This window comes from Oncorhynchus mykiss, chromosome 30 (genome assembly GCF_057628025.1).
Source record: "Oncorhynchus mykiss isolate SJ-2025 chromosome 30, ASM5762802v1, whole genome shotgun sequence".
NCBI classification, from domain to species: Eukaryota; Metazoa; Chordata; class Actinopteri; order Salmoniformes; family Salmonidae; genus Oncorhynchus; species Oncorhynchus mykiss.
Window position 1 is genome coordinate 31,201,735 of NC_143051.1, and position 21,195 is coordinate 31,222,929.

At 41.4% G+C, this 21,195-nt stretch overlaps 1 protein-coding gene and 1 non-coding gene across 3 annotated transcripts; one reads left to right on the forward strand and one right to left on the reverse strand.

The window, feature by feature from the left end:
* Window positions 1–2,371: 2,371 nt before the first annotated feature.
* LOC110488285 (interleukin enhancer-binding factor 2 homolog) lies at window positions 2,372–9,998 on the forward strand. Of its 2 annotated transcripts, none has more exons than XM_021560451.3 (15): window positions 2,372–2,708; window positions 3,209–3,268; window positions 3,464–3,506; window positions 3,783–3,887; window positions 4,093–4,170; window positions 4,286–4,388; window positions 4,624–4,689; window positions 4,942–5,058; window positions 5,356–5,434; window positions 5,731–5,818; window positions 6,244–6,305; window positions 8,322–8,436; window positions 8,624–8,714; window positions 8,816–8,996; window positions 9,681–9,998. In XM_021560451.3, exons 1-14 carry the CDS (start codon window positions 2,704–2,706, stop codon window positions 8,965–8,967), a joined length of 1,164 nt encoding a protein of 387 aa, XP_021416126.1. In that variant the 5' UTR covers window positions 2,372–2,703; the 3' UTR covers window positions 8,968–8,996; window positions 9,681–9,998. The 2 variants fall into 2 exon arrangements, with proteins under 2 accessions (XP_021416126.1, XP_090084508.1); XM_090228382.1 differs by having other exon boundaries at window positions 8,816–8,984.
* trnam-cau (transfer RNA methionine (anticodon CAU)) lies at window positions 2,412–2,483 on the reverse strand. Its single transcript has one exon. It is a non-coding gene; the product is annotated as a tRNA-Met (tRNA).
* Window positions 9,999–21,195: the final 11,197 nt, after the last annotated feature.

The following is a 21,195-nucleotide window of genomic DNA, read 5'->3' on the forward strand; positions in this document are numbered from 1 at the left end:
ATAATGAGTGAGAAATTTAAAGAGGCGTAAATATCATACCCCCCCAAATGCTAACCTCCCCGTTAATGTTAATGTTGAGAGGTTAGCATGTTTTGAGGGCATGATCTTTGTGCATCTGTAACTTTCTCACTCATCATTATTCAAAATGTATTAATGATTATCCATAATCATTGTAGCATCCGCATTAATGTAGAAGTGTTCAGAAACATTTTCTATTCTTAATAAAATAGCTTTCAAAATGACACATCGTTAACTATTAATTTCAGTTGAGCACGCCTTAATCCGAAACATAACCAAAACTAACTGCATCCAACCAGTTTGTAGTCACAAGCTTGAGGTAGTCATTGTGTGCTAGGAATATAGGACAAAATACTAAACTTTTGACATAAATGTAATACAATATAAGTTGAATTTGTCCAAACACTTTTGATACCTTCAAATGGGGGGACAAGATACATAAAGTGCTTCCATTTCTAAACAGTAAAACAGATATGTATGAAAATACCCTCAAAAAAGGTGGCAGACAGCCTCATATAAAACATTCGATCTCAAATCCAGATTTTCTGTCCAAATACGCAGGGGAGTCTGAGCTTGATATAGGGGGGCATTGAAGTAGGAAGAGTGTCTTCTACTTGCCCTCCAACAACACACTTCTAGCAGCATCTGGTCTCCCAACCAAGGATCGATGGTCATCAAAACGAGAAGAATTTTATACATTGGTAATTAAGTTGGGTTATTGGGTAGTTGTACTTAGTAGGCAAAGTGCTTCATATTTGACTAACCTAGTTGACAAATATCACTTCAATGACAAAGAATGCAAATGCTAAATCATTATTGGCATTTAGATTTTAAGGTGTCAAATCCATCTGTCGTACTTTTTGTTGAAGTGGTTTTTGTATCTACAGTACCAGTCAAAAGTTTGGACACACCAACTCATTCAAGTTTTTCTTTATTTGTACTATTTTCTACATTGTAGAATAATAGTGAAGACATCAAAACAATGAAATAAAACATTTGGAATCATGTAGTAAACCAAAAAGTGTGTTAATCAAATCAAAATATTTGTTATATTTGAGATTATTCAAAGTAGCCAACCACTCTTCAAGTACTGTCGCAAAAACCATCAAGCGCATTATGAAATTGGCTCTCATAAGGACCGCCACAGGAAAAGAAGAACCAGAGTTACCTCTGCTGCAGAGGATATGTTCATTAGAGTTACCATAAATAACAGACACATCTCAACATGAACTGTTCAGAGAAGACTGCGTGAATCAGTCCTTCATGGTCGAATTTCTGCAAAGAAACAACTACTAAAGAACACGGATGAAATGGAGAGACTTGCTTGGGCCAAGAAACACAAGAAAAGGAAATTAGACCGGTGGAAATCTGTCATTCTGATGAGTCCAAATTTGAGATGTTTGGTTCCAACCCCTGTGTCTTTGTGAGTTGCAGAGTAGGTGAATGGATGAACTCCGCATGTGCGGATCCCACTGTGAAGCATGGAGGGGGAGGTGTGATGGCGCGGGGGTGCTTTGCTGGTGACAATGTCTGTGATTTATTTATGCTTCAAGGCACACTTAATCAGCATGGCTACCAGAGCATTCTGCAGCGATACGCCATCCCATCGCCATCCCATCTGGTTTGCGCTTAGTGGGACTATAATTTGTTTTTCAACAGGACAATGACCCAACACACCTCCAGGCTGTGTAAGGGTTATTTGACCAAGAAGTAGAGTGATGGAGTGCTGCATGAGATGACCTGGCATCCACAATCACCCGACCTCAACCTAATTGAGATGGTTTGGGATGAGTGCTCAGCATATGTTGGAAAAGCATTCCAGGTGAAGCTGGTTGAGAGAATGTCAAGATTGTGCAAAGCTGTCATCAAGGCAAAGGGTGGCTACTTTGAAGAATCTGTGAAAAAATAAGAAACCCGCACACTGCTCTTGATTGTATCACTGCTCTTTAATAAGCTTTACATGTCGGCCTCAGGGACTTCTTCAGAGATTTTCAAAGCTCTGAGGAAGGCCGTGTGGCCTATATGTAAAGCTTATTAAAGAGAAGATACCATCAAGAGCAGTGTGTGGGTCTCTTATTTTTTTTCATTTTATTCAACTGTTACCATTCACCTGAATAAAAGATAGCTCAGATGTGAATTTTACTTTGAAGAATCTAAAAAATATTTAGATTTGTTTAACATTTTTATGGTTACTACGTGATTCCATGTGTTATTTCATAGTGTTGATGTCTTTACTATTATTCTACTATAGTACAATAGTACAACTAAAGAAAAACCCTTGAATGAGTAGGCGATTCCAAACTTCTGACTGGTACTGTATGTATTTGAACATTAATCGAAAGAAAGTTCAAATGTAACAAGTAACTATATTTGTTACATTTCAGGAAAATATTTAGCAGAGGATGGTTTCGATCCATCGACCTCTGGGTTATGGGCCCAGCACGCTTCCGCTGCGCCACTCTGCTACTGTTGCAATAGCACGATCCTAGCTATTTATTCCGTTTTTCTGATTGCGGTCTGCACGTCGGCGTTGTGTTTTTGCAGTTAGCAACAGGTAGTTAGTTCCATTTTGGGCCCTGACTTCCGTCCGTAGCTGTACTCCATCTAGTAGTCTAGCTGACCGGCGTTGGATGCTGGTGATTTCTCTGTGAATATCTACATTAAAACATCAAAACGTCGTACGCAATGAGGTAATTTTATGCATTTGATAAGACCGTAATGTTGGACTATATCTATACAGTATCAAATTCTAAAAGAGTTATAGACATATGGAATTTAAAGGGGTGGTTTAGAGGGGGTTGCATTATTAGCTAGTTTACGTGTAGCGTGCTAACGTTAGCCCAGCTAGCCCACTTTGTTAGCCAGGTGGCCTGTATCATAGCTTATCTGGTGACTAACTATATAGCTATTATAGCTACCTATCTACAGAGATATCCATCAACTATCTTGCTAGTTAGTGTATGATTTGCTAGCTAGCGCCCTTTATTAGCTACCTAGCTAAACGTGCTTTGTTTTGTCTAAGTAAAATCAATGGACGAATGAATGAACCAACAGTCAGTAGCTATTCATGCTATGCTATAGTAGCAGCTAGCTAGTCATCTGGCTAGCTGCTGCTGCTTCTAACACAATTTAGTTAATGTGGTAATTGCCATCACTCAACTAACTATATTAATAATGTAATCAATTTCAGAGGCGATAGGGGCAGGGGCCGTGGTGGCCGGTTCGGCTCACGTGGAGGACTGGTGCAAGGGTGAGTAGCCAGTTAGCCAGTTGCTAACATAATAATGCCCACAAATGTAAATTTAACCTGTCCATTGTATGATTTAGGCCTATGAGATTCAAGATTCATGAGGTCACTTTGCCAACAGAAAGAAGAAGAATAATTCATAGAAGAATGTCTGGCACAATATAATATGCATTGATGTTTCCTTGTCCCTTGTTTCAGGTATCGGCCATTTGTCCCCCACATTCCCTTTGACTTCTATGTGGTGAGTATTTGCCACTATGCCAAGCATCCTTCCCATACTCATGCACCAAGGGTTACGTTGAAGTGGTGCAGCATGTAGCTCACATGAATTGAAATAAAGAAAGAGTATGACCATAATCACAGATTATAATCAATGGATATCAGCTCACATACACACACACTCACAATGGTCTAGTAATGCTCTAGTCGAAACAACAGGGATCTTGTCAAAGTAATACAGTAGCGCAGATAGGGATGTCGAGTGGACAGTGCTAAGTTGTCTCTCTGTTTCCCCCAGTGTGAGATGGCCTTCCCCAGAGTAAAGCCAGCAGCGGATGAGACTGCCTTTAGCGAGTGTCTACTGAAGAGGAACCAGGACCTCAGTCCTACACCCGCAGAGCAGGTAGAGAACACATACATTCTCTCTCTCTTAAACATTCAACACACTTCCCTCGGTCAAACCACGCTCGCTGGATCATTTCAGTCAAACTGTTGTATGCACACAGCAACATATTCCTTTCAGCTATGTGTTAAAAAACACTCCTACACTATGCCCCCATAGAAGTCTTTCAGTTGACTCCATGCAAACTCTCTGCTCTGACTTTCAGTCCTCTATCTTGTCCCTGGTCACCAAGATCAACAACGTCATCGACAACCTCATCGTCGCCCCCGGCAACTTTGAAGTGGTGAGTTCCAGAGCTTGGTAGAGATTAGCGTGCCAAAATGGATATGCATCTGTATTGGATAACATATTTAGCCATGTACAATAACAATGGGAATTGCTTTCTCCTCTCATTCCAGCAAATTGAAGAGGTACGTCAGGTAGGCTCATACAAGAAAGGCACCATGACAACGGGACACAACGTCGCTGACTTGGTGGTCATCCTCAAGATCTTGCCCACATGTGAGTTGTGTGTGTGTGACCCAACAAAGCAAAGCCCAGTTGTACATTCATTAACTGGTCTTCAAATGTCAGCATAGTGTCTCAGATGTTGATTGCTGCACAGCATTTTGCATCTTTGCTGGGTTATAATACGAATTAGTCCTCATTCTGGACTGTATTTCCCAGAGCAGCCATTTTTGAAATTGCGTCTATTGGTTGTGCTGAACCCCCATAATGGAAGTTCTCTCTCTTGCAGTGGAGGCTGTCGCAGCTCTCGGCAACAAAGTGGTGGAGACCCTTCGCACACAAGACCCTGCTGAAGGTGACCTATATTACACAGTTACGTTTGTTTTCATGTAGCCACAGTGAAACATCAGTCACAGAAGTTAGATTTAGCTTTCAATAGCATACATTTTACTCATATTTAGCTTTATTAGTTTGTCATGCCATGTTGTTTAGTGATGAATTCATATAAAAGTAGAAGGATAATGTAGGCACACTGGGTAATGGGGTATTCTCGATCTTCAGTGGTTATGATCTAATGTTGCCAAATGACTGCCTCTCTGTGTCCTAGTTCTCTCCATGCTGACCAATGAGACAGGCTTTGAGATCAGCTCTGCCGATGCCACAGTGAAAATCCTCATCACCACCGTTCCCCCCAACCTGCGCAAGCTGGACCCCGAACTGCACTGTACGTGCAGACAGAAACCCACACACAAACACGCAGTACAATGTGATAGAATGTAAACATGAGCTGCAACATAAGTACACTCATAGAACTACAGAAATAAGTCAAAACACTCACATAGATTCACTGGGATTGGCAAACAGCTCCCTATACCATGCATGTCATACAGAAGCATTCATTGTAGACTGGAGGAAGAGTGTGTGTGTGTCTTAAAGTAGATGGTTCCAGGACCGAGTTTGGGAAACACTGCTGTAAGTGGTCACATTGGTGTTGATCTTGATATGGTCTCTTTCTCCCCAGTGGACATCAAGGTGCTGCAGAGTGCTCTGGCCGCCATCCGCCATGCCCGCTGGTTTGAGGAGAACGCCTCCCAATCTACGTAAGTCACCGTTTTACCCTTAACCTTTTAGTCTTTTACCACTCACCTGGTTTACCCTCCCAAACCGATATCTCCTCAGAATGTGTTCCAAGTTTTTGTAGAAGGTCCTTACACCTCAGGCTTCTTTTTTTTTCACGTCAAGGAGGAATAGAGGGAGGCTTTTTAATCTAAATGTTTCAGTCATCATGGCCTTTGTCTTGAAAAATACTGTCTCCCTTCAAGGATCAAGTTGGCGCCGACTAACTTGATCCTTTAACTTAAGTCTTACTCATGTCCTGTTTGCTGCTGTTATTTAGGGTGAAAGTGTTGATTCGCCTGCTGAAGGATCTGAGGGTGCGTTTCCCCGGGTTCGAGCCTCTCACCCCCTGGATCCTGGATCTACTGGTGAGTCCATTGCACTGACCATAGTTGCACTGGATGTACTGGTTTGGTCACTACACCCACCGTTATCACGACTCGGCACTTAACATGTGATACTAACTAGTAAGCCCACTGCATTCACCGTAGTTATGCTAATGTTCAGTCATATTGGATATACTGGTGAGGACGCTACGCCTACCATTAACTACTGGTGAATCAATAGCATGTGATACTGGTGAACGTTGGCACTTGGAGAGGCATGATAATGGATGATTTAGCTATTCATTTGTTGTGGATTACCACACACAGAGCAAGTCCCCTGGCTAATATGTTTTGTCTGATTTTCTGTTGTTGCTATCGTATTGACCCAAACTGAAAGCTTGTATCGCATCACTTCAAATCTAAAGGATGTTTAAGAAATAAAAAGCGTTTCATGTGTGTCTTCTCAGGGTCATTCTGCAGTCATGAATAACCCCTCCAGACAGCCCTTGTCACTCAATGTGGCTTACAGGTGAGCCTCCCCATTCTCTCAGTCAGTGCTCGATGTATCTGAGGTTGTTTTCTTATGACTTACTATTAGATATAGTACGTTTTTCTGTTATACATGTATTTCGTACCACATTCCACTATCATTTTGTATTAGACACCCATATTTCCTTAAGTGTATGCACCAAGTTGTTTTTCAACTGGAGGTGTCTTTGTTGACAGTGTCTCAATTTATGAAACGTTGCTGGCGGTGCCTATTTTTGCAATCGGAAAGTATTCAGACCCTTTTCCACATTTTGTTACGTTACCGACTTATTCTAAAATGGATTAAATTAATAAATGTCTCCAATCTACACACAATACCATATAATGATGAAGCAAACAGGTTGTTGAATTCTTTTTGCTAATTTGTAAAAAAAAAAAAAAAAAAAAAAAAAAAATATATATATATATATATATATATATATATATATATATATATATATATATATATATAAACAGAAAACCCTTATTTACATAAGCATGCAGACCCTTTGCTATGGCACTCGAAATTGAGCTCAGGTGCATCCTGTTTCCATTGATCATCCTTTAGATGTTTCTACAACTTGATTGGAGTCCACCTGTGGTAAATTCAATTGATTGGACATGATTTGGAAAGGCACACACCTGTCTATATAAGGTCCCACAGTTGACCGTGCATGTCAGAGCTAAAACCAAACCACAAGGTCAAAGGAGTTGTCCATTGTGTTGAGGCATAGATCTGGGGATGGGTACCAAAAAATGTCTGCAGCAATGAAGTCCCCAAGAACACAGTAGCCTCCATCATTCTTAAATGGAAGAAGTTGGGAACCATCAAGACTCTTCTTAGAGCTGGCTTCCTGGCCAAACTGAGCAATCGGGGGAGAAGGGCCTTGGTCAGGGAGGTGACTAAGAATCCGATGGTCACTCTGACAGAGCTCCAGCGTTCCTCTGTAGAGATGGGTAAACCTTCCAGAATGACAACCATCTCTGCAGCACTCCACCAATCAGGCTTTTATGGTTGAGTGGCCAGACGGAAGCCACTCCTCAGTAAAAGGCACATGACCGCCCGCTTGGAGTTTGCCAAATGGCGCCTAAAGGACAGACCACGAGAAACAAGATTCTCTTGTCTGATGAAACCAAAATTGAACTCTTTGGCCTGAATGCTAAGTGTCATGTCTGGAGGAGTCCTGGCACCATCCCTACGGTGGTGGCAGCATCATACTGTATTGATGTTTTTCAGCGGCAGGGACTGGGAGACAAGTCAGGATTGAGGGAAAGATGAGCGGAGCAAAGTACAGAGGTGTCCTTCATGAAAACCTGCTCCAGAGCGCTCAGGACCTCAGATGGGGGCTAAGGTTCACCTTCCAACAGGACAACGACCCTAAGCACACAGCCAAAACAATGCAGGAGTGGCCCAGCCCAAGCCCGCACTTGAACCTGATCGACCATCTCTGGAGAGACCTGAAAATAGCTGTGCAGGAACGCTCCCCTTCCAACCTTCGAGTTTGAGAAGATCTGCAGAGAATAATGGGAGAAATACAGGTGTGCCAAGCTTGTAGCGTCATACCCAAGAAGACTCAAAGCTGTAATCGCTGCCAAAGTTACTTCAACAAAGTACTGAGTAATGGGTCTGAATACTTGTAACATGTAATGTTTCCGTTTTACATTTACAAAAAAATATATAACCTGTTTTTGCTTTGTCATTATGGGCTATGGTGTGTAGATTGATGAGGGGGAAAACTATTTAATAATTTTTAGAATAAACCTGTAACGTAACGAAATGTAATAGTCTGAATACTTTCTGAATGCACTGTGTATATTTTCCCTTAAACGTACCACGCCCTTCCCTTGGAGTAAACTAATGGACAACAACACTTAGGCTTCTACTTCCAGTTTATACATACTATATAGTTGTTTTGTTTGTTTTTCGTCCCATCCTTCTGAAAGTGAGATGTTGTAATCTGAATAAAGGGAAAAAGGCCATTCTTGATTCTTCATTTTTGTTTGTTGCTCTTTTCAGGCGCTGCCTACAGATGTTAGCCGCTGGACTTTTCCTGCCAGGCTCAGTAGGCATCACTGACCCCTGTGAGAGTGGAAACTTCCGGGTGCACACCGTCATGACCCTCGAGCAGCAGGTAATAATTTCGCTTTTAGGTGCCTTCATGGTGCAGGGGTGGTGAACCTTGGTCCTGGTGACAGGGTTTGCGCCAGCACTAAAACACTAAATTCATTTCCATGATCATATGTGTTTGGTTAGGATTATTGTCTGATGAATCACATTGAGGTATGTGAATTGAAAGTGTGTGTGTGTTTGTTTTGTAGGACATGGTGTGTTTCACTGCTCAGACATTGGTGAGGGTGCTCTCTCATGGAGGGTACAGGAAAATCCTGGGCCTGGAGGGTGATGCCAGCTGTGAGTCTCTCATTCTCTCGCATGTGCTCACACACACACACACACACACATACACCATTTTCTCAAAGTAAACATTAAACAAATCTACCTTACTCTCCCAGACCTGGCTTCGGAAATGTCCACCTGGGACGGCGTGATCGTCACACCCTCCGAGAAGGCCTACGAGAAGCCGCCAGAGAGGAAGGAAGAGGAGGATGAGGCGCTGGAGGAAGGAGGAGATGTTGAGGATGAAAGCATGGAGACACAGGAATGAGAAGGACCCGGAAGGTGGTGAGCTGCCAGGTACCAGTAGCCAGTCAAAAAAAAACAGGCTCATTACCAGGCTAGCTAGCTGCCTAGCTTGTTACAGCTCCTACAGTAGCTTTGTTAGGGCTTTAGCTAACTTAAGCCATAGTTAGCTAGAATCGTAACGTTCTATAAATTAGCCTACTTTGCATAGATGCTAGTTGAAAATCTCATTGAGTTAACAAAATCAACATAACATTTTGTTTATGGAAAGAAGTCATTGTAATGCCAAGTCATAACAAAGTAAACTATGTAGCCAACTAGCAGTGCTGCCACACATCAACTCACCAGCAAGAGAGACTAGCCAGCGATAGTACTGCATGGTGCCATAGTGCATAGCGCCATCTACTATATCAGTGTTATTGGCAAGAATTCAGCAAAATCAACTCCGCTTTACACAGATTATAATAGGAGAGGGTTTGCGAAGGATATTATTTTGTCTTTGAGAACCACCCCAAGTTCAACTTCAATTGTAACCCTGTGGGCAGAGTGATGGTTGTGCCAGATATCCTCTCTAGTAAGACAAAAAGGTCAAGGGTTAATGGGAGACAGGCAGCGCCATCAGCGTTGCGAGTGACAGAAGGCCAAATGGTGTTAGTGGTGGGATCCAATTCACCCTTTTACCCATACAATGTGCTCTTAGGCTTAACAACATTTTATTTTTCTCTTGTTGCCATCCAGAGGATCCTGTGCCACGTCTTTTAAACAATCGTTTACCCCTGACCCTTTTGGAAACCCTTCACTCGCCCATTTGTCCTTCATTGAAGTTCATGTCCACTAATCATGAATTGACTGCATTGACCTGGACCAAAGTGCGCCAACTGGACGGACAGACTTGCATATAGACTGTTACTGGTCCCTCAACGCCCTCAACAAAAATTCAATTCATGATCTTCTCAAAAGGGGCGGGTGTCACTATCAAATTGTATTCCGTGTGTTTGTGTGGTTTTTACTTTGTAACAGCAATGATGACTAAATTAAACAGCTTCTTTATTTTAATATGCCTCTTTATGTAAATGTATACATTTAGAAATGCATATCCCTATTTTCAAATGTGTGGCTAGATGGATGGGTGGAATACATATGCCCCATGCTTGTGTGAATACGCATACTTCATTTTTAGATCTGGTCATAGAATGTGTAATTACCTCCACAGAACCAGTCTGTACCCCAAATTTGACAAACTTGTTAATGTTTTATTTGATACTTTATTGAAGCACAGTTCAAATTAAATGCTGTTTTGCAGTTCATATTTAAGATACTAAGATACTTCTGGAAAATGCCTGGATCTTTCAAATGGTCTCATAGAGATTCTGTGAAATGACTAGAGGGGATATGTCACTAAACCCTCAAAGTCCATAATAGGGTGAAAATGACATCCATCTTGGTCAGGAAGAAGTCCAAAACCAGTCAAATTGGAATGAATGGTAGTAGGGGCAATGGTGTGGTGTTACCTGCTTCTACTTATGCAGGAACATAAAAGTAAGGCATGGGATGTATCATAAATTGTAATGGTATTATAGTCAACATAAAATGCTGTCATATAGTTCTAAATACAGTTTATACAGGTTTTATACACATTTTCTATATAAATAGTCCCTATCGTCAACTGATTTCAGCCAATGAATGGCTGTGGATTGACTGCATTGTTTGAATGAAATGTTGGCATATTGGCAGTTAATTTGACAAATGTATGGAATACTTCCTCTAAAACTAAATGCAGATAAATTCTTCAAATTCATTGTTTTACACTATCCATTCACCGCACTGGAAAGCCATGGTTGACCAACTATTCTAATTCTACTTTCTCATTTTGAAGTTGAAGTTACCACAATTGAATTAGGACTTAAAGTAATATAGTAGGGTCTAATGATCTAACTGAAGAAGACTGCATAACATTAGAACAACTGAGGACCAGCCACAAGTAGCACCGCATGCCTGTAGGTGGCATCAGAGTAAAGGATATTGCATATGGCAGCCAAGCTCAACCAACTTTTGCTGAAATCCCCCTTATGGTCTATCGATCAACTCTCCAATTCAAGCTAATCACACTGTACCTTGATCTTATCATTTACCATATATCCTAATTCTATTCTTCAAGACTTTATTCAGAAACAGGATATTCATGATATTAGATTGCATTCTTATGTATAATGCTTTATTACTGGTCTCTGTGTTACCTCATCCAGCTCCAATATGTAGCTTCCACCTGCATGACACAAGGAAGCCATTTTGTGCCCGAAAACTATGCTCACATCTGCGATTATAGCAGCGAAGTGAGCGTTTGTTCCCTGACCAATCTGTTTCACTTCTGAAGGTTTACGCAGACAGACTAATTGAATAACAGAGTATCTGGAAAGCCATCATGCACTTTATGTGCCTGCTCTGTTTTCTGTTGCTTTTACCAGACTGTTCAAGTCCCTCCAATGGTGTGTTTACTGAGTGAATTTAGCCAATTAGCTGCAGTGAATTAGTGTCTGTGTTCCAGATGGCCAAGTGATCTTGTTTTTGATCCAGTAGACCTTATTAACCCAACAGTGACCTCGTCCAGATATTCGGACCTCTTGGCTTTACAGCTAAAGTGTTGGGTTGACAGTAGCATGGGTTCAGGCCCTGGTTGGGACTAAACCCTGACTTGTCTATGTGAAATGTACAAAGGAAAAATACATTTCCAATGCTGATTATAAAGAGAAACATTATTTTAGAATACAACAGCGACAGTGTGTGGTGGTAAAGCACTACAGTTGAATCATATCTGATAAACTGGATAGGCCTTAAGTATCCAAGCCCAGGTCCTTTAGCTATATTGTAGTTTGTTGGATTACAAAGATCAGCTCCTTTTCAAACAAACGTGACATCCTTCCAATTTTCCAACAACTAAGTCACACCTGTAAATGCCACATCTTGTGTTCACTTTCCATTTCCCTCCTTTCTGAAGTAATTGCCTAGAACGGCCTATTTTCCCCCTGCAGGAGGTAAACTGGGATGTGAGACGCAGTTTACTCAGTCGAATAAAGCTGGCGCTCGGAATCTCGGATCCCATTGAGTCACACTGAGTCACACAGCTGTTCCTCTCTACGTGCAGGCCTTTTTTCTGATGCTGTCTGGTCCAAACGAGTATGACATTGTTGCCGCCCGTTGCATTGAAGGCAAGGGAATATAAAAAATGATTCAATCAGTGTTGAGCTAAATTGAGCGAGCTCAACTGTGAATGGTTCTGGCACAACAACAAAAAGGTGGGGGAAGCCAGTTTGGATTTGGCATCACTCCTATTAAATCCCATTGAGAGCATACCTCATGGACAGTATGTAAGTGTTGCATCGTGTTGTGTTGTCCTCCAGAGGCTAGTTAGCCAGCTAGCTAAAATTGTCGCTTTCCTAAATTAGCTATGGATGGAGAAAGGGATTTGGACTTGTGGTTTTACTTAATTCTCCATTCTGGCCAATGATTATAATGGTGATTCTGATCCAACCATCAATTCATACATGTGCCCCTGGTCTGAGAGGATGGAAGTTCAATTCATGTAAAGAGACACAATTGTGAGCTGAGAGTAGCCTAGATGCAACACCCTCACTCAGACTCTTATTAAAATAGTGCAATGTGAAGAATTGTTCACAAACTACTCTTGTAGAGCATTTGGAGACACCATGAAGTCTTACTTGTCATTGGCTGAAATCCTGGACATTTAGTCCATGAAGCCTTATATACATTTTCCAATAATTATTTCCCATAGAGTGAGCGCTATCTCATCTGTTCCTTCAGAGAATCCTGGTTGCATACGCAGTGCAACCTTTTAATATCTCAGGTCCAGATCAGACACTAATTCAGAGGATGAAAAGTTAGAAAATCTACAGGAGTGAAATTTGACACCTCCGCTCTATAATCACTGTCCTGGTGACCAGGGCCGGTCCTTTCCATTCTGTCGCCCTAGGCGCGACCAAAAGATGCCTCCCAAACCTATTGCAGTCCTAGTATTTGGTATTTTAGTAGGATCCCCATTAGCTCTTGCAAAAGCAGCACCTACACTTCCTGTGGTCCACACAAGACTTGAAACATAATACAGAATGACATATCAATAGACAAGAACAGCTCAAGGACAGAACTACATACATTATTTAAAAAGGTACACACAGCCTACATATCAATGCATACACACAAACTATCTAGGTCAAATAGAGGAGAGGCAAGGTGTTGCTTTATCTGTTTTTTGAAACAAGGTTTGCTGTTTATTTGAGCAGTATGAGATTGAAGGATGTTCCATGCAATAAGGGCTCTATATAATACTGTGCGCTTTCTTGAATTTGTTCTGGATTTGGAGACTGTGAAAAGACCCCTGGTGGGATAAGTGTGTGTGTAAATTGACAATACAAACTATTTGGGATTTTCAACACATTGTTTCTTATAAAAATAAGTTATGCAGTCAGCCTCTCCTCAACTCTTAGCAAAGAGAGACTGGCATGCATAGTACTTATATCATCAGCCCTCTGATTACAATTAAGAGCAAAATGTGCCGCTCTGTTCCGGGCCAGCTGCAGCTTAACTAGGTCTTTCCTTGCAGCACTGGACCACACGACTGGACAATAATCAAGATGACAAAGCTAGAGCCTGCAGAACTTGCTTTTTGGAGTGTGGTGTAAAAAAAAGCAGAGCATCTCTTTATTATGGCTAGACCTCTCCCCATCTTTACAACCATTGAATCTATATGTTTTGACCATGACAGTTTACAATCTAAGGTAATGCCAAGTAATTTAGTCTCAACTTGTTCAACAGCCATACCATTCATTACTAGATTCAGCTGAAGTCTAGAACTTAAGGAATGATTTGTACCACATATAATGATATTAGTTTTATTACTGGCCACCCAATCCAAAACAGTCTGCAACTCTAAGGGTTTAAACCACTTAGCTGTGGTTGCTGATGCGCATATAGTTGAATCATCAGTATACATGGACACAAATACTTTGTTTAATGCCAGTGGCAGGTCATTGGTAAAAATAGAAAAGAGTAGAGGGCCTAGAGAGCTGCCCTGTGGTACACCCCACTTTACATGTTTGATGTTACGTACGCCTCTTGGCGGAGGGAACACCCTGCTACAACTCGACTCCCCGTGGAGTGAAAAAGTATGTGATCGTAGGTGCGGGGAAGGACGACAGAGGCAGAAAAAATGAACGTTTTACAGGGAATTTATTTCCTTAACACTGTAATGTGTGAAAAGGGGGCTGGATGGAACCAAAGCAAAGAAAGTAAAAGTTAGAGTCCCCTCTCCTACCTTACCTGCCTACCTAATCTTAGCACCACCTGGCGCGCTAACCAAAATACAGGGGGTGGTCCGCCCAGGTCTTACCTAGTGTGCATAAACAGATTAAATACTACAATTAATGTATGCCCGCAGCCCTCTTGCCTAAACAGTCCCAAGGTGCGCTCCCCCCCTGGAATCAAATGAAACGGAATAATTCACCAATACCTAGTGAACAATTTCAATAAACCAAAAACACTAAGTCCTATGGCATACACATACCTCTGCAGGAGCGGCTACAAAATACTTTCAACATCTTATACAGACCAACAACCAACACAGAACATACAAAGAAGCTCTCCCCCCTGGGGCAGGAACACTGGCTTCTCAAGCTGCAGAAGGAGTCGGTAATTGATAAGCCAGCTGTTTCCCCTGACGAGAGGGCGAGGTCAGAGCTCCAATCAGTGATGGGGCCGACCAATCAGCTGATTGAGGAATCCAGGATTCCATTTCCTGAAATACACACACACACCCAGAACAACACAGAAACTGGGGAACGTAACATTTGACATTAGAGAAGCTTCCATTAAAGAAAACCCTCTGAGTTCTATTAGATAGATAGCTCTGAATCCACGATATGGCAGAGGTTGAAAAGCCGTAGCACATACGTTTTTTTCAAAAACAGGTTATAGTCAACAATATTAAAGGCTGCACTGAAATCTAACAGTACAGCTCCCACAATCTTCTTATCAATGTCTTTCAACCAATCATCAGTAATTTGGGTCAGTGCAGTACATGTTGAGTGCCCTTCTCTATAAGCATGATGAAAGTCTGTTGTTATTTTTTTTACTGAGAAATAGCATTGTATTTGGTCAAACAATTTTTTCCAACAGTTTTCTAAGAGCTAGCAGCAAGCGTATGGGTCTGCTGTTAGAACCAGTAAAGGACGCTTTACCACTCTTGGGTAACGGAATTACTTTGGCTTCCCTCCAGGCCTGAGGACAAAGGCTTTCCTCTAGGCTCAGCTACCATCCTCAGTAGCTTTCCGTCTAAATATAGCCCCAGATCGATTCCAATCATTTTCCCACCTCTCCCACACAAACTTTACAAAATTCAAACTTGCACTGCTTTTCTTTCATTATTTGTTTTTTTATGCATGAATAGAATTGCTCACTGTTCGTTGTTCCTGCCTAAGTTTGCCCACTTTGACAATGAAATAATCATTAAAATCATTGGCAACATCATATTTTTGTGTGTTGTGATGAATAAGCCATCGGATTTGATGAAAGATGGTGTTGAATTTGTCTTTCTGCCCATAATTTAATTTAAAGTACTCCAAAGTTTTCCCCCCTCATTCTTTATATCATTTATCTTGGCTTCATAATAAAGTTTCTTCTTCTTTTTGTTGAGATTAGTCACATAATTTCTCAATTTGCAGTAAGTCAGCCAGTCAGATGTGCAGCCAGACTTATTAGCCACTCCTTTTGCCCCATCTCTTTCAATCATACAGTTGTTCAATTCCTCATCAATCCGTGGAGCCTTAACAGTTCTAACAGTCAGTTTCTTAACAGGTGCATGTTTATCAATAATTGGAAGAAGCAATTTCATAAATTCATCAAGTGCATCATCTGGATGCTCCTCATCAATCACATCAGACTAACAAATATGTTTAACATCAGTAAGCAAATGATGTTGTAAAGATGTCTAAAATATGTATTTTCCAGACGTTGCCATTAGGTTCAGTTTAGGTTCTGAATGAAAGGCGAAAAGGTCATTTCTGTATGTTTAAAATACATATTTTACCGGACATTGAAAAAGCATCTTGAAAAATATGTATTTTTCAGAGATTTGAAAGTATGTATTTTCCGGATGTTGAAATCAGGCACATTTTTGGGTCTGAATGAAAGTTGAAAATAAGTAATTTATAGACATCTATGTTTAGGCCAAATCTAAGCTGGACAAAATCTGAATCTATGATTGGTTCAGATTTGTTGTGGACCAAAAACCAATGGATGTAGAAATCAAAGCCGGTCCGTATCTGCACCAAAAAAAGACGCCAAAAAGGTGGCGGTTTCAGGTCTGTGCTTACGGAGGTGTAGGCTACAGTTTTGGTTAAAATATAATGTTATGAATGCCCATCTATGTCTACCGTTTGTAAAACACACAAAAAAAGAGACACCAAATGGAATGTTAGCGCAAATGGAATTTTATTAATTTAATTTCACCTTTATTTAACCAGGCAAGTCAGTTAAGAACAAATTCTTATTTTCAATGACAACCTAGGAACAGTGCCTGTTCAGGGGCAGAACGACAGATTAGTACCCTGTCAGCTCGGGGGTTTGAACTTGCAACCTTCCGGTTCCTAGTCCAACTCTCTAACCACTAGGCTACCCTGCCGCCCCAATGCCCATCCATGTGGTAGGCGAACCATTAGTAAAACAGGCCGTTGCGTTCACTTTATTAGTCCTGATTCATGTGACTAAACAATTTGTCTGTTTAAGCTCTGAATATCAGCTACCCAACTTTATCAGGAGTTATCCTGAGCCTATTTGCAATGTGTTTACACAGCCGGAAATGCAGAAGTATTTTCTTTTTCGCTACGATCAGCAATTGAGGGATACAAACTTGAAACCACTGATCATGACAATGGGGTGAAACACCTGGACAACAGTTGTGATGGTCCATTCCATATTGTCCATTTTACTTTGACCTGTCCTGTTTTTTTAGGATATGTTGTTTGTTAACATGACAACGCGTTTTTTAATTGATTGAGTGCCATTTAGGTTAGGCTATTTGATCGGAGAAACCTGCATGATGTAAAAAGTGTCCGTCTCATTACATTGTCATATATTTTATCTCTAGCCTGTAGGCTATAGAAAAGGCCACATACCATATCCTATATCTGCTACTTGATTTATGTTAATTATATTTTTGACTGAATGTTTGGGGGAGTCCCGCAGCGATGCCTGGAGAGGCATGCTGGTAATGGACAAGCTAAATATTTTTCCGCCATTGACAAAGCGGCCACTGCTTATCACAGGACGTCATCAGCGCTCACCTAAAAAGCCCATATGCCACTGGTTGAGAGAAATTGTTTTTGGGCAGAATTATGTGAGGCTTTATGTGTTGTTGTTGGAGGTGTGTCTTGGTCAGTTTAGCTCAGAAGATGCCGCCCTCGTCAATCTGCCGTAATAGGTGTTCGCCTAATCCTGCCTAATGAGCGGGCCGGCCGTGCTGGTGACTCATCTTGTATCTCACTCTAGCGGGAACAGTTTTTCAATGGCGCTGTGTCAATAATAGTCCTAATTAAATGAAACTCTGAAAGGACATGCAGCTGCTGGTTGATTCACATAATGTCAAATCTACATCATTAGCTTGCAGTCATATCATATCAAATTACCATAAATTGGTGACTAGGAAGAGTGCCATTTAAACAGGGGCTAGTTGATCTTTACAATCTGCTTGGTTAATTACAGTACTTTTACCAAATCCTTCTATATACTTGTGCCAAGGTAGTAATGGTTAAATGTGCACCAACATTGTTTTGAACTACCATCACGTGACAGAAAATAATGACTCTGTTGACGTATGCCCTCCATTTGATTTTGGCCACACAGTTGATGCTTATCTACGCATCTCACATCCATATTTGCTATGCTCCATACCATGTTGATGCTAACTTGTATTTTGTCCAGAACAAAATCCAGTGTAGACTGGCCATTAGCTTAGCGCTAAAAGAGAAACAATATAATTTTCATCCATATGAGCAGAAATGACCTTCAGGGTCAGGAACTTGAGGTAGAAGTTGCCGCAAACCCTAATTACGTCTGGGCTCTGTGCAGGCTGGTCAAGTTCTTCCACACCGATCTCAACAAACCATTTTGGTATGGACCACGCTTTTTGCATCAGGTGCACGGGGGCATTGCCATGCTGAAACAGGAAAGGGTCTTCCCCAAACTGTTGCCACAAAGTTGGAAGCACATAATTGTCAAGAATGTCATTGTATGCTGTAGCGTTGATTTCCCTTCACTGGAACTAATGGGCCTCAACCAAAACATGAAATGAAGCCCCAGATCATTATTCCTCCTCCACCAAACTTTACAGTATGCACTATGCATTGGGGCAGGCATCCGCCAAAGCCAGATTTGTCCATCGGAATGCCAGATGGGAAAGCGTGATTCATCACTCCAGAGAACACGTTTCCACTGCGCCAGAGTTCGATGGAGGCGAGCATTACACCACTCCAGCCAACGCTTCACAGAAATTTAACAAACTGTCTTGTTGGAAAGGGGGCATCCTATGACGATGCTACGTTGAAAGTCACTGAACTCTTCAGTAAGGCCATTTTACTGCCAATGTTGTTATGGAGATTGCATGGATGTGAGCTATTGCCAAATGTACTAATAGAAGGCGTGTCCACATACTTTTGTATATATAGTGTATGTGTGACTCCTCTCCAGTATTACAGTTTTTCTCAATTGTTTGGTGACATGCATAAAAGAAAAAGTGCAAAGCTGTGAAACCTACTCTTGTTCTGTGTTTTTTGTTGTTGACATGTCAAATAACTCCAGCACAGGCCATTAGGGCGGCAGGTACCCTAGCTGTTAAGAGCATTGGGCAAGTAACCGAAAAGTCGATGGTTTGAATCCCCGAGCTGACTAGTTGAAAAATCTGTCGATGTTCCCTTGAGCAAGGCACTTAACCGTAATTGCTTCTGTGAGTAGCACTGGATAAGAGTGTCTGCTAAGTGACTAAAATGTAATCAAGTAACTTGGTCAAATAGAATGGCAGTGATTGTCCTGTAGGTGATGCTGTTATAACCAGTCTCACTCAAATCTGTCGCCCAGCTTGACATTGAAACTTTGTATGTAGGTTTCTTTCCTCATGCTGAACACATTTGCCTCAAGGACCCTTAAGGTCCACCAGGATAGATTTTGGAAAACCAAATAACACCGAATTGTATTTTTTTCTACTGGTGGTGGACTCCGATAGAGTTGCCGGTTTAGATATAGTTGCAACTGTCCCAGCGTCCTTGTAAGAGGACATAATTTACCAGTAAGAGACAGGTGTACAGAACACACATTTATTGCCACACGCAAGACAGGGACACACATACAGCAAACAAGAAGAGGACTGATGATAGCCAAGGTAAGAACCAGAGCAAACAACCAGAGAGAAGAAGAGGTAGAGGCCGAGAGGCCCCTGCTGGAGCTGACGGAGGGAGAGACTGGAGCTGCTGCAACTGTGGGAAGTTAGGGCATTTCTCAGACACACTGGAGCAGGAGAATGTCAAGGAGAGTGGCCGTCCTCATCTGTGCAGGTGGACAACCCATTTAGAAGAGGAGGTGGACAAGTGGGCTACAAAACATAGGATGAGGAAACAGAAGAAGAAAGTAATGAAGAAAACAATGATGAAAAACCAAAAGAGACCTGTCAAATGCTAAAATTGACCACCTGACAAATTGACCATTGACAACCCAAAACCCCCTTATTGACATTTTAGTTAATAAACATAGAATTCCATTTTTGTTGGACACTGGTACCGCGGTCTAAGTGTTGAAAATGTCTGCCCTGTCTGCCCCCCCCCCCCCCTTGAAAGAAAACAATGCACACAGTTGGAGCGTCTGGAATTCCCTGGATGTGGAGTGGGGAGACGGAAATTGGAAACACCAATTCCTCTGCCTGACCAGTACATTTATTAGGAAGAGATTTGATGTGTAAAATGAATTTATGTTGCCTATACTGACAAAGGATTGTCATTGGGATAGAGAGAAAATGTAATCTTCCCGTGCCTGATGAACTGTTACAATGCTTGGCACCTGAATGTTCTGCATGTTGAGGGGGAGCTGAGAAAGCAATCCTTCTCTTCCCCATTGAATGCTAACTGGGAAGTGTCTGAACACCTACATTGTACTGCTGATGTTCCCCAATGCGAAGATTACCAACAGAGATGGTCAAAACAGAGAAAGTTGAGATAACCATGAATGGGATATACAGAGGAGAAGACTTCGTAGCAGTCCCTGGCTCTGTTCCCAATTGTACCTCATCAAAAGCTTCTGGAACACAATGGAATGATGTGGGTGTTTGAATGAAGAAAGTGATGGAAGCAACTAATTGGGTGGCCTGGGAAGGAGAGGGAAAGTGGCAGCTTCAACAGCAACGTTCTATTCCCCATACTGGGCTACTGCAATGACAGTACCAAGAAAATAACAAATTCCAGTTGAAACCATGCCTGTGGTATTATAAGATAATTCACACATTGATTTGTTAAAAGATATACATGAAGAACTGTGGGCTAAATCCAAGACTGACATTGGATGCATGAAAGGAGCTTTGCCAGTTATGGTCGTTCCAAAAAGCACCCACAAAATTCAGTACCCTCTTAACCAGTCTAGGACACAGGTTCCGTTAACTTTCACACATTAACAAGTCCAATACAGCAAATGAAAGATAAACATCTTGTTAATCTACCCATCGTGTCCGATTTTTTAAAATGTTTCACAGCAAAAACACAACATATATTTATGTTAGATCACCACCAAATCCAAAAAACACAGCCATTTTTCCCAGCCAAAGATAGTCACAAAAGCAGAATTAGAGATAAAATGAATCACTAACCTTTGATAATCTTCATCAGATGACACTCATAGGACATCATGTTACACAATACATTTATGTTTTGTTTGATAATATGCATACTTATATCCACAAAACTCGGTTTACATTGGCGCCATGTTCAGAAATGCCTCCAAAATATCCGGAGTAATTACAGAGAGCCACGTCATATAACAGAAATACTCATCATAAACTTTGACGAAAGATACATGTTTTACATATAATTAAAGATACACTGGTTCTTAATGCAACCGCTGTGTCAGATTTTTTAAAAGCGTTCCGAAAAAAGCATACCATGCAATAATCTGAGACGGCGCTCAGGCGTAAATATATTTTTCCGCCATG

Excerpts from the sequence above, each read along its gene's own strand:
- LOC110488285 (XM_021560451.3), top strand. Across the intron at positions 3,269-3,463 it reads CGTGGAGGACTGGTGCAAGG|GTATCGGCCATTTGTCCCCC; the intron begins GTGAGTAGCCAG and ends CCCTTGTTTCAG. Across the intron at positions 5,059-5,355 it reads GCTGGACCCCGAACTGCACT|TGGACATCAAGGTGCTGCAG; the intron begins GTACGTGCAGAC and ends CTTTCTCCCCAG.